Source organism: Borostomias antarcticus, assembly GCF_949987555.1.
Source record: "Borostomias antarcticus genome assembly, chromosome: 15".
Lineage (NCBI taxonomy): Eukaryota > Metazoa > Chordata > Actinopteri > Stomiiformes > Stomiidae > Borostomias > Borostomias antarcticus.
In genome coordinates, this window is record NC_140248.1 from 13,069,340 (window position 1) to 13,087,499 (window position 18,160).

General features: G+C 45.7%; 1 protein-coding gene across 1 annotated transcript; it reads left to right on the forward strand.

The window, feature by feature from the left end:
• Positions 1-3,508: 3,508 nt before the first annotated feature.
• On the forward strand, positions 3,509-16,436 carry LOC311318817 (insulin receptor substrate 1-B; the record flags this gene model as incomplete). Its single annotated transcript, XM_084450250.1, has 3 exons — positions 3,509-3,863; positions 5,363-8,680; positions 16,318-16,436. 3 exons carry the CDS (start codon positions 3,509-3,511, stop codon positions 16,434-16,436), a joined length of 3,792 nt encoding a protein of 1,263 aa, XP_084306376.1.
• Between the last annotated feature and the right edge of the window lie 1,724 nt (positions 16,437-18,160).

Genomic DNA, 18,160 nt, shown 5'->3' on the forward strand with positions numbered 1-18,160 from the left:
CATTATAGCCTAGGCCTACCAACTATTCCAAGCAGGCACCAAGGCCAAGCAAATGCAAATACATTAGGGCCAAATTTATTTATTTATGTTTAACTCTGGGTTGAGTTACACTTGACCAACTTATTCCTCAGGTCCGAGTAATCCGTGGTTGGGATTCTGTAAAGCTCCTTACATTCCTTCTTGCAAATAAAATGAATTATGAGTACGAAGGAAATTAATAACCGAATAAACATGTGAAATGCTTTATTTTGAAAGGACTACACTCCATAATGTGCCTATAATGAAATAATGGTAGTAATTATGCATTTAACTTGGCCTACATGCATTGCTATGGTTTTTGATGTTTATATGGTTTTGATTAGTGGTAAGTCATTACATACGGTTAAATAAAAGAAATACATATCAACAATAATATAATGAGTGACAACAACATTATTGTTATCATACAATTTGATTTATTACCGTATCTATGTTATAGGCTTGTGTCACAAGTTTATTGTTTATTAGGGATACCCATTAGTCGACGCACAAGACGACAAACTAGTCTTCCTGGGGTCCAAATAAAAATATCAATACAAAACAAGCAAAGTAAAACAAAACGGTTTCCCTGCCTCACTCTTCAGTATCACTTCTACCCTCACCTGCCCATGCTGGGTTCCATCTTGGGTCTTCTGACGCACAAACACACATGACCACTTCTCATAAACACCGCTTTAGCCAGCTACCTAAACTCACCCAAACCACAGCGACCTGGTCGAGCTGAGCCCAACTCTGTATCCGGGTCACGGTACCACTGTCACAGGTGTTACTGCGTCACTTGTCAGTATCGATCCCACCCTCACTTGTCCACGCTGGGGTTCGACCTCGGGTCCCCTGACTCAGTAGTCCATAGTCTATACAGTAACCATCACTTTAACCAGCTACACCACAGGAAAGCTACAGTAGCGATTTGATGGCATGGGTGGGTGGTATTTATACTGAGAAGTCTGTTTAACCAATTCAACTCAGTTACACTAAGCCTACATTAAACATAATGTCTTTAACCGAGATGATGCATGCAATACGTTTTGTTTAGATTTTTGTTATATCCTTCAAGGGAGTAAAAAGCTTGGGTTCTTGCACCTCAGCCTTGTAGCAACAACAGAATAAAAATGCACAATTTGATAATAATAAAAAAGAACAGTGCTATACAGTAGGACAGCACTATACAATAAAATGTGAATGTGTGTGTGTAAAGTGTAGGTGCATGACAAATGCATATTGTGCATTGTTTACGTGTGTTTGTGTTACGTGTTTGTGTTTCCACAGTCTGAGTCTGAGTGTGTCTGTATCCAGGCATGCAACGGGCCATTAGTGTCCATTGCTCAAGAGTCTGGTTGCCCAGTGGAAAAGGCGGTCCCGGAGCCTGCAGGTCTGGGCCTTGTGGCTGCGATACCGTTTGCCAGGCAGCAGACGGCAGCAGCTGAAACAGGCCATTATTGGGGTGGCTGGGGTCTTTGATGATCCTGCAGGCTTTACTGGCACTCTGACCGTTGTAGTTCCAGGATGGAGGGCTCACATCCACTGATGGGTTGCGCAGTATCTTCTGCAGCGCTTTGTAGTTGAGGGCAGAGGAGTTCCCATACCATGCTGTGATGTTCCTAGTCAGGATAATCTTAGGTGTGCCTCTGTAGATGAAGGCCTGTGATCTTGGACCCCATGCCAAACTTTTTCAGTCGTCTGAGGTCAAAGAGGCGTTGCTGTGCTTTTTCCACCACATGGTCCCAGGTTAGATCCTCAGTGATATGGAAAGGACACTGGGGAACTTGTAGTTGGAGTTGTTGACTCTCTCTACAGTGGACCCACTGATTGCGATGGGGTCCAGCCTCTCTCCTCTCTTCCTGTATCAGCTCCTTGATCTTGACAACGTTGAGAAAGAGGTTGTTCTCCTGGCACCACTGTGTCAACTTGTTGACTTCTCTCTTGCAGGCCGTCTCATCATTGTCAGTAATCAGACCTATTACCGTTGTGTAGGCAGCTAACTTAATCATCATGGTGGAGCTGTTCATTGCTACGCAGTCGTGGGTGTAGAGGGAGTAGAGGAGATGGCTCAGGGCACAACCCTGGGGGGCTTCTGTGTTGAGGGTCAGGGTAATTATTAAATGGTTCGTAATTTCCCCATTGGGTTCAATAAAGTACCTACTGTATCTATACCTACCCATGATATGCATCAAGGGCCATGAGTGGGGTAAGTCCTCTGTGAAAATATCAACATGCACTCTCTCACAATATTGTGGTGCTGGGAGTAAATCCCCTTAAAAGTTTCAAATGAAAAATGACATACTCCTGCACACACTTTTTCTCTGCTTTTAATCTAACGTTTCAGTTAGACCTTCATCAGGACAGATTTTTGTAACAATGAGTCCTCTGGCCTAAACCATCAAGCTTATAGGGTACCTAGCCTACTGGTTTATAAACCACAAAGAGTAGGCTATACATAGCCAAATGAAACCCAACTGATAACAATTTGTCATTTGATTCTCGTAGATTAGATAATCACTAGTCAGGAATTCTGTAAGTAGTCTGGAATTTGATTTGAGGAACTGGTCGCATCGCATATGGGTTAAAAAGCTGTCCAGTGCATTTTACTTTTGAAATTACTTTAAATCATAGGCTTTAGCCTACATGGTGCAGACATACAGAGTAGCCATCAGGTGTCGCAAAAGCTGAAGAATAAGGGAAGCGATTGCAAAATAATCCTGGGGGGTTCCGCAGTGAATAATTAAAAGTGTTGGTATAAATAGAACGATTAATTACTAAAATAACAATAAAAAAGATTATCAGACATTGTTCTCTCTTCAATGGTGGGCCTGTATATATCCTATACAGTGTACTTTATAGCCTAGTTCTTGAGAAATACGCATATATCATGCATGCATGCATTGCCAATTTATTGTATAATCTTTTTGGAATAGCTTACATACAGCAACAGAGCAGAGCAATCCTTTGCTAAATTATAAGGCTAGTGTGAGAATGAATGTGTACGAGGAGCAACTCCTGGACTCGATGTTCTAGTGCAGCCTATGCGCACTAATCGCCCGTAAAACCGCTCAGATCTGTCAGTGGATTGACGTCTCCTCAGTACCAACACTGAACTATATGAGGAGCATCATCGGGGAGAGTCAGCGCAGAGTAGGCAAAGGCTACAGGGGTTGCACTCATTATAACACCTCTACGGTTGTACTCCAGTAGCAATTAAAACAGCAGTACCAGTGAGGACAGCGTGGACGTCGATCGTTGCATGTGCACGCCTGTGTGTGCGCAGACGGGCGCACGAGGGAGGCTGGTTTAATAGGAATAACACACATGCTTCAAATTAAATCGCGTATCTTCAGTGCGCGCGTGGATATGATGATCAACGTGGATATGATGAGAAGGAGAAGAGGAATATTGGCTACAATTAATGAATAGCCCACACAGTAAGAGGAGAGATTTTCAATCAATAGCAAAACAAGAATTCTGCCTCGCCATGGAGAACCAAGCAGCGGAACAGCAGCAGCAGAGCTATGAGGACGTACGGAAAAGCGGGTATCTCCGCAAGCAGAAATCTATGCACCGGCGATTCTTCGTTCTCAGGGCCGCATCAGATCAGGGCCCAGCTCGACTTGAATATTATGAGAATGAGAAGAAATTTCGCAGCAAATCACCTATCCCCAAAAAAGCACTTAATCTGGAGACTTGCTTCAACATCAACAAGCGGGCGGATTCCAAGAACAAGCACATGATAGTGCTCTATACCCGCGGGGAGAGCTTTTCCATCGCTGCAGACAGCGAAGAGGTTCAGAATGAATGGTACCAGGCCATGCTGGATCTTCAGTGTAAATGTAAGCTATAGTATAGATTTACCTAGGCTACGTGACTCCCTAAGTGTCGATATATTTTGCTTGACCACCTCTGGATTGACATCCATTTTGACATTCACATCATGCTTTTGGCCATCATGTTAATGTTAGTTTGGAATGAATCCCATCGCATGTAGAATACATACTGTATGTAGGCTTCTATTGATTTAAGTAAATTAATTATAGGCTTATTGCAATTATTCTACGCGCCTAATTAGTCTACATCAATAGCAGGTACATGGCGCGCTTCAAAGGGTGGTGGGCCATAATGCCCTGTGTTTTTGAACAGCAACATCAAAATCATCAGTTGGGTCTAATAGCTAATTAATTTTTTTTGTTCCAATTTCAATCTTATCATAGGCTACTACTTTATTTTCTACACAAGTTGTAGCGCAGTAAGGTTGCGCCCTGCAGGGACGCAGAGTAGGCTAGGCTATGTTATTGTTTTTCTACACATTGCTCTGCATGTTGTGCGCGTAACCTACATTTCTGTGCTATGGCGTTGCTGCTCGGGAGGAGAGCTGCAGCGGTTGAGTGTTCTTATTGCAAAACGGGTTTCTGTCGTCTCCCTCGTGTTTAGGTTGTTGTGCCGTAGATTAACCCCCGCCTATTGCGCTATTACTAATTGTAACAATTATTTAAGAAAATGATTTAGCCAATATGATCAATAGATTAATCTCATCCATAGATCTCTATGATATTTGATCGCATCTCAATAGACAATCCTAACGAAATTAATTAATTATAACACTGGAATGTAAAGGGGTTCTCTGTTTTAGGTCCTCATTAGTGCTGTTTGTGCCTAAATGACAAAACATAAGAGTATTACATGGTTTATGTGGAAAAATAGCCTAAGTATTTTACATTTGTATCAGTGGAGGCCATTCCTCAGGGCGAGTTGTCAAATGTAGGCTAAACACAGTATGAGTTGAAACAGTTGGCTATATCATATTTATACAGTATCGAGGAGTAGGCTAGACATTTGTCAGAAAGAGAACAGCACATCAGTGGTTTATACTGTTGAATAAAAATGTCTGACATTGAACACGTTAAAGCCTGTCCAATTTCAGTTTCTGCTGCATTGCACCTGGGTGATGGGTATAGGACATCCATCGTATAGGTATACTGTCTTCCAGTTAAGTTGCATTCTTCAGTAATGAGTCTTCAGTAGCCTAATGTGTGCGATATCAATGTGAAATTTCCCTCATGTGAATGCTCTCTTCGTTTCTCAGCAAGTTTTCACTTAAGGTGCTAGATCTAGCTTTGGAATCACACTTCACAAGCTGTCTGCCTCACAAAATATGTGAGGTCAGTTTGACCATTTTCAGGGTTGGTTTTGACATCCTCAATCCTCTTGTGATTTTCCAAAGTCTGTTCTATTTTGACAGTTTCTACTTTGCCTACGTTTGTCTTGTTCTTTTGATTCATTTTGTTCTTGTGTATCATGATATCTGTGTTTATGTCTCTGTCGTTCTCTGTAGGTAAAAGTCCTGACGACTGTGGCAGTGGAGGAGAGTGTGGTCTCCCTTCTCCAGGCCCTGCCTTCAAGGAGGTGTGGCAGGTGAAGGTGTGGCCTAAGGGGCTCGGACAGGCCAGAAATTTAATAGGCATCTACCGCCTGTGTCTCACCGACAAGACAGTGAACTTCGTCAAGCTCAACTCGGACGTGGCGGCGGTGGTGCTGCAGCTGATGAACGTGCGGCGCTGCGGCCACTCAGAGAACTTCTTCTTCATCGAGGTGGGCCGCTCTGCCATGACGGGCCCCGGGGAGTTCTGGATGCAGGTGGAGGACTCGGTGGTGGCCCAGAACATGCACGAGACCCTGCTGGAGGCCATGAAGGCCCTGAGCGAGGAGTTCCGCCAGCGGACCAAATCCCAGTCAGTGGGCACCTCGGGGGGCGGGGGCACCGCCTCCAACCCCATCAGCGTGCCCACGCGCCGCCACAACCCCAACCTGCCCCCCAGCCAGGTGGGCTTCTCCAGACGGGCCCGCACCGAGACCCCCGGCGCGGGCGGAGGCAATAGCACCAGCACATCGCCGACGCCTCGCCACGGGTTCCCCAGGGCGAGGACCGCCAGCATCGGGGGGAGGGCGGAGGAGGGCGGCACTGGCGCCAGAGGGGCGTGGGCTAGCTCCAGCCCGAGCCTTAACGGGTCCTGCTCCACCACGCCGACCTTTAGGCCCAAGCCCACCAGGGCGCCGACCCCTGCCAAGATCACTCTCAGTCTGGCTCGCTATACCCCTAACCCCGCCCCCTCCCCTGCCCCGAGCCTCTCCTCCAGCTCCGGTCACGGCTCGGAGTGCGGACTAGTCGGCGCGGCGGTCGGGGGCGTACCCATCTGCTCCTACGGCCGCATCCCTCAGAGGGTGTCTGTCTCGGGCTCTCCTAGCGACTACGGCTCGTCGGACGAGTACGGCTCCAGCCCCGGAGAGCACTCCCTGCTGGTCCCTAGCTTGCCCGGAGGCTCCCACGGGGTGGGCGGCCACCACCACGCCGCCTACGGGGAGGCCAGCTACATCGTAATGGGCCAGAGAGAGGGGCCCCCCCCTGGGTCCCATCACAAGCGCTCCCAGGGGCGGCGGATGCTCCGGCGCTCCTCCAGCAGGGAGTGCGAGGCGGAGCGGAGGCTGCTCAGCAAGAGGGCCTCCCTGCCCCTGGACCGCCTGGTGCCGCGCGGCAGGAAGGAGGAAGAGGAGGACGAGGACGAAGAGTACGCCGTCATGTCGCGGAGCGTCAGCCGGGAGACCTTCGCCGCGTGCCGCCACGGCGGCCCGGCGGGGGGCTCGGCGGCGGCGCCGGCGGGAGTGGGAGGCGGCCAGCTGGGCGCGGTGGGAGAGACCGGGGAGAGAGCCATCAACGCTGTCGCTGGAGCAGAGTCCGGGGGGGCGGTGGACAGCGGCTACATGTCGATGTTGCCCGGCGTCACGGCGGCCCCTCCCGTTACGCTCTCCCTCTCAGTCGCGGCGACGTCGTCGGACGCCGGCGGTAAACCCGCCGACGACGAGTACATGGCCATGACGCCCAACAGCAGCGTGTCGCCGCCCCAGCATATCCGCCTGCCCGCCTCGGAGGGCTACATGGTCATGTCCCCCAACAGCAGCTGCTCGCCGGACCTGCACGGCATGGCCACGTGGGGCAGCCGCGGCAGCATGGAGAGCCGGGCCGGCAGCGACTACATGAACATGTCGCCCATCAGCGTCCGCTCGGCCTGCAGCACGCCACCCTCCCACCCGGAGCAGCACGCGCTCCAGCCGAAGGTGGTGTACTCCTACTTCTCTCTGCCGCGCTCCTACCAGCACGCCCTCTCCACCCGCTTCGAGGACGACCTGGAGCAGGATAAGGGCAAGGAGGGAGGCGGCGGCGGCGGCAGAGCTGGAAACAGGAGCGGACAGGTGGGATACAGCAAGAGGGACAAGGCCACAGTGGGCCGCGCGGGAGGCTGCCAGCTCTCCCTCTCCTCGTCCTCCTTCTCCTCCAGCTCGGCTAGCAGCGAGAGCCTGGAGGACAAGCCCATGTCGGTGGCGGCTACGGGGGGGCTGCGGCTAACGAGGATGGGACCGGGCTACAGAAGCTCAGGGGCGCGCTCCAAAGACGGAAGCCACCAGCAGAAACGTGGAGCCGGTGGCCACGGCCAGGGCCCTCATCACCACCCTCATCGGAAGGGCCGGCCAATCGGCGCGTCCGCGGACGTGTCGAAAGCCAACACGTTGCCCCGGGTCAAGGAGAGCCTCCTCCCGGCGGTGCCCCAGAGCCCCGGCGAGTATGTCAGCATCGTGTTCAGGGATGGCAAGGAGGAGCGGGGCAGGAGAGGAGGACCACAGTGGGGGTCAGAGCTCGGACCCGCGGCGACGCTCGGGACGCCCAGGCCCTTGCACCGGCCGGCGCTCTTCCACGATGGCTCCGGCAACCTGCCCCGCAGCTTCTCGGCGCCCCTCTCCGCCTCTGCCGAGTACGTCAACATGGACTTGGGGAATTCGTCCCCCTCCTCCTCCTCTTCTCTGACGCCAGTTAAGTCGTCTTTCAGTTCCCCGAAGTGCCCTGCGCCAGCTGTCGCCCCAAAGACCAGAGACCGTGACCATGTCAGGCCCTCCCCCGCGACGGCAGAGGGTAACGCAGGGCATAGGTCCGACACGCCGACGGCGGCGGTGCCAACAGACGTGCCCACTTCGTTCACAGACTACACAGAGATGGCTTTCGGCAGGGGCCAAGGCGCCCCCTGTCAGGGCTCCAGCACCGCGGCGGGGGCCTCCGTCTGCCCGTCTATAAAGCAGGAGCTAGGCCTGGGCTTCCCCTCGGCCAAGGCCTTCTCCTCTCCTGACCAAGGCCGCCGACCAGTCAGGGGCGACCCTCCGGGACGAAGACGCCACCGCTCAGAGACCTTCATGGTGCCCCCCTCCTCTCTAACCCCCCACCCATCCGCCTCCGCCTCTCTTTTCCTGGAAGGCGCCCAGGCGACGAGTCACCGCCACAGGCTGGACGGCTCACTGTGGGAGAACGGACAGGTAGCCACACCCGCAGCCCCGGCCTCCTCCTCCTCCTCCTCGTCAGCTGAACAAGGCCTTAACTACATTGACCTGGACCTGGCCATTAAGGAGAGTCTTCAAGCTGGATTGGAGGGAGCCACTGCCACCCATAGCATCTTCGGTCCTGTCCATGGTGGTGGGGGGAGTGCAGGGGCCCTGGGAGCGCCCGGTCTCGGGAGCAGCGCTGGCTCCAATCTCAACACCTATGCCAGCATTGATTTCTACAAGTCAGAGGAGCTGAGAGCACACCAGAACAGTCGAAAGGATGGCAAAGGTAAGATGACTGGCAGTTGGAGAGGAGATTTTTTTTTCTTTTAAGCATCTGTTTATCACTCAGTTAATATCAATGGATATTTTGGATTTCAAAATGGTGGATGGTAGTTCTCCCAAAGAACATTTTACCTGTACAGAGTTCTTACAAAGAACATGTTTGTGCATTAGTTATGCACCATGTTTGAATTTAGGAATAATATTCAATTGGATTACAGTTGCTTGATGACTGAAGGATCTGGATAGATACATGCCTAACCATTACACCATAATGGCTGAAAAGAGCTTTAAAGCCTTTATAGCCACAACATGAATATAGAGCTGATGGATTACATTTTGCCATCTGCAGATAGTTAGACTCAGCTGTCATTTAGCCTGCTGTAATCCATTTGTTTGTGCTGAGATAGACATTTCAGTGTATTCACTTGAAATATCACACACCACATTACCTGGAGAAACTGACAGCGTCCTGTATCAAGATAGTTGAACTTTATCCCAGGTATCTTGTTCTGTTGGTGACCTGTTACAGCCCTTCTGCATCACTTGTAGACTAGTACCTTACAGCCACAGAGTACATTAGCAGAATGCTCTGGTGGGGGATGTGGGCCTCAGTCTGTTTGCTTGGGTCTGAGACTGGAGTCAATATACAGTAGTGACTCTTGAGGTTTTTGTGTCTATCTTCTAAATCAAGGATTCATTGCTACAGTATTTGTGAATGTCCCTGGTACATAAGCAGTGAAATGACCACAGACCACCAAAGCAGATAACTGGCAGCTTTCTACCTTGAGTTGACATGTGAGACATGTTCTGCCTACCTGTAAATCACCATCCTAGTTTGAAAAGCCTCTGACAGAGGAATGCAAGCGACACCAAATATTTCCTTCTCTAATAGCTACTCCATTGACCCGGTCACCTCTGTACTGTCACTGTTCAGATAATGAATTGTGCTGGATTATGAAAAACAGCCTACCCCACTGATGGCCGTGGAAATAAGGCTTCTATTGTGCTGTGGCTGCAGTAGGATCTTTGTCTACAGCCTACGCATGAGCAGCTTAACCAAAGCAGACGCTGTGTATGTCCAAAGAATGTTTTGTTGACCTAACCTGATCAAGGGATTGGGTTCTGAAAAAGTATTACTTTTATTATTTTCATGTTTAAAATCCAACTTATATTGTTCAATTGCAATAATTCAACGAAAATAAAAGGTTAGACATTTTGGGAATTGTTGATGCTTAGTTAAATATTGTGTGCACTGTATGCCCATGTATACATATACAAATACTGTACCAGTACCTTAGACATATCACTTGAAATGGGCCGAGTACTCCCATGTTGTGAATTGGTGATACAGCATACACTCTCTGACCACCCGCTGTGTTCCTTATTTCCTGTGTGAAGATAGTTTGCTGGAGTCTATGTCAAAGGATCATTCTAGAGCCCTGTGTTTCATCACCTGGACGTAGGCCTACACAATGTTAGAGACGCAGGAGAAGGGAACACGGTATTTCTGGATTTGGACTTTGCTTGCGTCAAAGGAAGCCTTACTCGCTTCGTTTCCTTAGTGATGCCAATGAAAGTGTTGTTGTTTTTCACTCGGCTCCCCTCAGCTCTCCTCTTGACTGCCCACTGAGACAATATTCACCTATCTCCTCTCCACAGCCCTCTTTTTCATTAAAAACCATCCACTTGATGGCTCCCAGTTCTACCTAACAGCTGGGTAACTGTGTCAGATTACTACAATCTTTCTATACTGTCTATATTGCCCAGTTACTTCTTGGACAATTCCTCTCATCATCCCTGAAGAGAGTACTCTTGCTGTGTGATGAGTGATGACCAGATTGCCAGACACACAGTTTGAAGTGTCTTTTTTGTGCTGTCCAGTTCAGCATTCTCTGATGTGTGTACTTCGGCTTCAAGCTAGTCAGCAGTGTTTTGCTGCCATGCGATGGTGGTTGTCTATCTATAGAGAGTCTCTCATTATCCCTGGTAGGCGTTCAGAGAGTGAAGCCAATTGATTTGTCTGCTGGTAATGAGCCATTTCTTGTGGACGGAGGTGGAGGGGTCAGTACTAGGCCAGGTGTTTATGTCTCTGTGTGGGTGTGCTGTTGGCTGGAGGATCTCACGTGGTGGCGCCAACGACGTTTGTAGATGCAACAACAGATTTGAAGACTATATATATATATATTTACTCTATGGCATCTACCGCCGGAGGAAATTGGAGTTGTTTGAAGAGAAAATCATTGGTATATGATTAAATGAAGAGGTGTGTGTGTGTGTGTGTGTGTGTGTGTGTGCGTGTGTGTGTGTGTGTGTGTGTGTTATGATGTACAGTATCTGGTATTAGTCTGTACAATGGAGAAGCCCTTAAGATAAGTGGTGTGTTGTGAGTTTTAATGGAGAGGTCTCATGCAGTCAGTCATGCTGACAGATAGGCCAGGAGGGCAGAGGAGAGGCTCTCCATCCTCAGGTTGATTCAGCCAGTGCTAATTTCGGCAATGAAAACTATGATGAAAATGAGACGTGAAAGTCATCATCACACACGCTGAAAAAACTCAAACACGTGCAAGGAGAGAGCATAGAAATGTAATTTAGTAGCTTTGTCCATCACTCTGATACATGCTTCATTCAGGAACAAATATACGTTTGGAAATTCTAGAGAAATGGTTAAATAATGCATTACACTTAAACTACCCATTCGATTTTAGTCTACTAAATTTACTGTAGATTTAGTTAACTAAAAGCGTAATGCTATATAGTCAACTTAAAACTAGATTAAAACTAAAACAATTCAGATGACTAAAATATGACTAAAACTAAATCACAATATGCTGTCAAAATTAACACTGGATTCAGCAGGTCTTTTGTCTGAGCTTCTTGTGACGGGATGTTGCTTGCTCTTATGTAGAGCTAGAACGCTGAAATGCAATTGTTCTATTGTACATCCAGGTACTATGGACAGGCTGCTAGAGTAGGTTTTTAAAAGCTCATACAGTGGTGCTGAAGATAGAGATATGAAAGCTGCAAACATGCCAAAAATAGATTTTTTTAATGCAGTTTTCCCGACATGACACATGAAATGGGGGGGCGGTATGGGGGGCTTGTTCAATCTGTCTGGCAAGCTCTCAAATAGACTGACAAGTAGACGGGGAAATGAAAATCCCAGTGGCTTTGTTTAATGACCTGTGTGAGGATTGGGGGAGGAGAAGGAACATCATCTATTGATTGACATTACAGTCATAGAAGTGTATGGGATATCTTATTTGGCGGCTTAGCCATTATTGACAGGCTATTCGTTTAGTTTCTTCAATCAGAAGCACAATGCAGAAGAAGGATAGTTATCTTTACATGTCGAGAGGATTTAACTCAAGTAGTTGGTTCTTGCTGATAATCAGATTTTGCTTATCAATTTCAACACTGTTATTGCATTAGTAACCATGCTCAGAAGAGCAATCCATCAGCTGTGTTTGTTTAATCTACAAATATCTACATTATCAGACCTCAGACAGAAACTTTCTTTGAAATTCAATGATATGAAAAGACAGCCTAGTCTTTCTCCCAGACAAATTATAAATCATAATTCCTATAATATCTTGACACATCCTTTCAAAAGTTTTAAAGATATTGCTTCCGTCTCTTACAGAATGTTAACGACCCATCTTCTTCTCGGAGCCGTCCAGGAGCCTGTCCAGTGTGATCCCCAGCCAGGGGGGGATCAGGGGAGGAGAGAAGAGGAGTTGTGTGTGTGTGTGTGTGTGTGTGTGTGTGTGAAGACCTTCCCATCATCATTAACTCTTTTTACATTCTGTATATTGGTTGCAATCAACCAAATGTGTGCCAAAAGAGTAAGACTACTGGTTATTATATCCACAGGGTTTGCTGAGGTAAGAAAATCCCCCAGCCAATCAAGAGTGATTACCCCAACTCCCGACTGACAACAAGGAGTCAATGATATTTTCCTGTTCTTTAACATAAACTTCAGAAAATTGTTATATAAATGTGATATATTATAATGGTGCATAAAAGTATACATAATTAAAGCTACATAGATATATTATATATACTTTTTAAGAAGTGCCTCATTTTTGATTGTAGCTGTTTTTACACAGGAAATATTGAACTGGTATACAAGGAGAAAATATGTATGTTCCTTTCTTGAATATAATGTTTGTGTTCAGAATAATGTGAATATGTTGAAAATTACAGAACGCGTAGTAGAACATTATATTACTACTAGCAAGCATAATCAAGCTGCCTTACTATTTTAGTGAGAAGTACTATAAGACTAGTAGCCTCTTTTTACTTTATGCTGTGCCTCACGCTTCAGCCAAGATAACACTCTCCCCTTACTCTCCAACCTGGACTTGAACACATGCACACACACACACACTCTCTCTCTCTCTCTCTCTCTCTCTCTCTCTCTCTCTCTCTCTCTCTCTCGCTCTCTCTCTCAAAGGAGTAGGGCCCATACAGGGTGCAAATCACACATTAACTTTTGAGATTGCCCAACTCATTGTTGATACTTAATGTATGTTATGGGTGTAAGCAAGTAAGTAGATTTTATTTATAAAACACATTTCTTGTACCCACTTTGATATTGCAGTTGCGGGGGTCTGTTCCTCCCATCATTTGAACCCTCAGTTACACAAACATGCACCCACATACCTCCCATACACAGTCTGCACCCACATACCTCCCATGCACAGTCTGCACCCACATACCTCCCATGCACAGTCTGCACCCACGTACCTCCCATGCACAGTCTCTGTGTTTATCCCCTTCCAAAGCCCATCAAATACTAACAGGATAATATTCACATCCACACCATGCACTTATTCTGTACATCTGACAGGATGCTCACGGGCTTAGTTCTTTAATGTCCATCTTCCAACAGTCACCCTCACTCAGTCTCACTGGGTCCCTCTCCCATATACCATTAACTGCAAAGCGATAAGGTACAGGTATATACAGTGCGTGTGTGCGTGCGTGCGTGCGTGTGTGTTTATATGTATATATATATATATGTCTCTAGTCCAAGGTAACCTTCAGTCTTCCATGTGTTCTCTGTATTCCATATGACCAGCAGTTATGGAATCATCCCAGATGTTTTATTTTCCCCCAACTTTATTCATGCAGGGGATTCATTAAGACCAGGGACTCTTTTTTGTGGATCCCTGCTTCAATGTTTCATGAGTGAGATCCATAAACTGAGTGTTAAACTGAGTGAAGATCAGCAGACAACTGCTCCCAGAAAAGTGTTGATCAGGAAAGACCTGAGCTTGAAAAAAACAGGGTCAGTTATTCAGTATGTTACATTTACTTACACTGTTATATTTTGCTTCTTTATCCAAGTCATCTAGAGTTATTTTATTATGTCTAAACTCTAAACCCCAACAGCCCTTCTTGCTTTGTGGACCAATGATGTCATATTTATCTTAATTTCTATTTCTACTTGATTTTATGAAATAACTTGAAATTAACATAGTCCATTACTGCCACCTTATTGTGCTTAATGCAGAAAAGTGTTTGTGCCAAAATCTTGAATTGTAGATAAGTGGATAACTCATATAGCCTACTTTTTAAACTCAAGGTAGAATTACACTCAGCACTCGCAGTTGAAGTCCCACCAAAGTCAATGTGACATTTATAATCTGCCTTTCTTACTCCTCTAAAATGATTATTCTAATTGGGGATTTTCATCACTTAGCTTCTCCTACCTCATAATCATCTCTAGGAATCCACACAGACGTGACAGGTGGTCCTAAGACCCCTGGCCATTCTGAGAAGGGTTCAAGGTCTCATGTAAGTCCTCAACAATTTGTTCAACTATAGTAGTTACAGGAAAGTCAAAACAAGAGCTTTGTACTTCAGTGGGTATTATTTTACCTCATGTTTTTAATGCGTTTTAAAATTGCCTTATTATTGTCTATGTTAAATCTCACATGAAACACAGCAGCTGTATAAAGGCGCTTTGCATTCTAGAATAATCAGAATTCTGTCAAGTCTGAAGATTCTTAGTTTGGTGAAATGCAGAGATTTTTTTCCCAATGGCTGTAGTCTGGACAGAATAATGCTATAGTGATGTTGAAGCGAGGCATTTAAATCACTTACAATACCTGCCAGTAGTTGTGGGAAAAGGGTATGATATGTACAATCAGGGTAATGGACACAATTACCAAGAGAAGGGTGTGTATCTATTTTAAAGCTATTTATAATAGTTTGACAATGATGTATAATATAATGAAAAGAAACTGGAGATATGGGTCTGTACAGTGCAGTATTCCGTGTATAAGGGTGTAGACTTTAGGGGGAGGTGTGGGCATGGGGTTCATGAAAATGTTATGGTAACAATTTCAGTTCATGGCGAATTGTTTTCAAAACAGAATATTGCTGATGATCTTTGCCTGTGATGTAGACAATGTTACTTTGTTACTTGGAGAAAAGGAGAAAATAAGATGGAAAGATCAAAGTTGTGTGTCAGGCGTCTTGTTTTCTTTGCCAAACTGTTATCTATGAGAATGATAATGTCCTCCAAATGTGTTCAATCAATATATACTTGTAAAAAGAAAACAGTGGTGTATGTAATCAAGACAAGTCTAGACTGTAAGCCACTGCTGAGCTGACTGTGAAGGATAAGCCCTGTGGACAGAGGGTGTTAATCCTGCCCTCCCCTAACAGGCAGCCTTCCACTTCTCACACATATGTCACTACAGTACATATGACATCACATCAGACATCTGAGTAGAATGTGTAAATTATGTACTGTAGAACCAAACGATTGGAGGTAGGCTACCTATCACACCGTAACATCTGCCTTTGGTGCATTTCGGAATGAAATGATTATTTGTGTGTGTGCCACAGGTCACTGGCTTCTCTGCATGTAGGCAAAACATGTGTGCATGTAATATTAATATGCTTTTGTGAATACTATACTATGTGCTCTGGGGGCCTCTCCTTGGTAGACATTGAATGTTTACAAAGATGTATAGCGCCCTCCTGAGTACACAAACGGTTCAGAGCAATAATCTGCAATGCAGGTGCAAAGTACACAAAAACATGACTGACAGTGTCTATTCAAAACAGTAATTCAGGCAATGAAGCAAACACAAACACTGGTAAAAGTAACAACCTGTTAAAAGTAATTACCAATACGATACTTTATTGTATATCATTTATTTTATCTGCAATTACAGATACAGGTGTGGGTCAAGTGGAGATACGTTTAACCCAAGTATAACCCCAAAGTTTTGGAAGAAATGCATGAGGAGAATGCTTACATCCATCCTGAATGGACAGAGATAAAATTGATCTCATTGATTGCGAAGTGGGCCTGCTGTCCTCTGGCACACCCAGCCCTGACTCCTCCCATGGACATGGCTGTTGTAGGGCAGAGCACTATCCAGGAGGACACAGGCTGAATGCCTCGGGATCCCATCCCCATAACTCTCAGTATCAAGCCAGTAATAGCCTGAATAATCAACTTCAGTATCATCCTGAGGAAGATCAATGAAAACGTATCAGAAATGTGCTCCTTATGTATGGTCAAACAACAGGTTTGTACAGTTTAAAACGTTAATTTCAAGCTACCTAAATTCTCCCATGCAACCCCCCTTCTCCACACCCTTCACTGGCTTTCAATTGCAGCTTGCAGATTCAAGACCTTGGTGCTCACCTACAGGGCGGTAAAGATTACAGCTCCTCCCTGTTCAGGCTCCAAACTACAGGCTGAGCACTCTATTCTTATCCCTCTGCAGGCCACATAGAGCCTCTGCCATGCCTACGCTCACTCATCCCAGTCGCGTCTCTTCTCTGATGTACTGTAGTGCTTCAATGGTGGAATGAGTTGGCTCTCTTACTTAAAGCAAATTGTAAGTCGCTTTGGATAAAAGCGTCAAAAATGTATAAATACAATTTTACAGAAATGTAAAAATAAAAAATGTTAATGCATTAGATGGGTTTTTATCTAATCTAATGGGACCAACAATCAAATAGGCTACATATTTAAGCCCTTTCCACCATCTTCTTAACCATGCCCATTGGATATGACCACTTCTCTTTTTTTCATTCTCAGTTAAATGCTATAAAATTTCTCAAACTTTGAGGACCAACTTTGACTAAGCACATTATACCCTCAGTGAACGACGACAGCATCACAGCTTTTTCCCTTGAGTTTTTTCTATTCTAAATCTAAGATATGAATTTTAAGACAATTTGTCTAAATAATATTGTTGGAAATATTGTAATCTTGTGTTGTACTGCACCTCCACCTGAACGTCTGCAGAGGCCTCAGTGAAGCCATCCAGGATCCACAGCTGCTTCCCCTGGGCTCTGGTAAGCACCCAAATCTGTCAGTGCACACACAGTGATCTCTCACTCTCAAACACATTGTGATAATACTATACAGTGTGTATACTGTTCATACAGTATATGAACAGTATACACACTGTAAAGTATTATCACAATGTGTTTACTGTAGGCCTATATGTTATACCCCTAAAAATACAGATGTATACAGATACACATAGGAGACAAACACACATAGGAGATACACAAACTAACACAAATTCTGTGAGATTCTGCGAGACGTTTCCATATGGGTTCAACACATCTGACAGCTTCAGTACTATGAATAATATCTAGCCAGAAAATATTTCCACCCGCCCCCAAAAGTGCCAATGCACAGGGGGTGCCACACTGTACCTTGTTGTGCAGCTGCAAGGTGGCAAGGGTGGCATTTCTCTGGTGACAGAATGTCGCAGCGCTAGGACAGTCTCCCTCGCTGTGCCAGAACAGGAAGAAGACATTCTGGTGGAGATGCCAGACTTCCTCACCCTGGCGCAGAGCTGGAGAAAAAAGACATGTGTGTGTCTGTGTGTGTGTCACGTATGGCCAAATAAAGACCCCTCGGGGTCCAGAATTATCTTATCTTTCAAGTACATTATGTTGATGTTTAATTTCAAGTTCTAGGCTAAACTCACAGCTTTTAATCAGAAAAACATACTTCCTCTTTTGTCAAAATACATTTTGGCTACCAGAAGAAGTCACCCACCTCCATTTGTAAATGCAGTTGAAGTATCTAGAAATGAAAAGTAAAAAACATTATTGTTTCAACAATCATTCTGAACACATTTAGTAAATTTGTGTTCCCATATCTTCAATAATCACCTTGAAAGTATTATCATATGCAGTAGTGATTTATAAGAAATTACTTACAGACTCCCACAATTACAAGGATGATGACTAGCACTGCACTGACAAGCAGGAGCATTGTGAACACTAATTTTCGTGGTTCAGCTCTCAGTTGTGGCCCTGTCAATTACAAATTATAGTAAATTACGTCAAATATCCATGTTCGACCAAAAGTAAGTTAGTATATTGATTTCAGTACTAACCGGCTTCTCTCAACCCTCCAGCTACTGGGGCTGGAGACTGAAGAGTCTGATAGATGTCCTCAGTTTTGGTGGGCCCTGTATTGGGGATCCCTGCA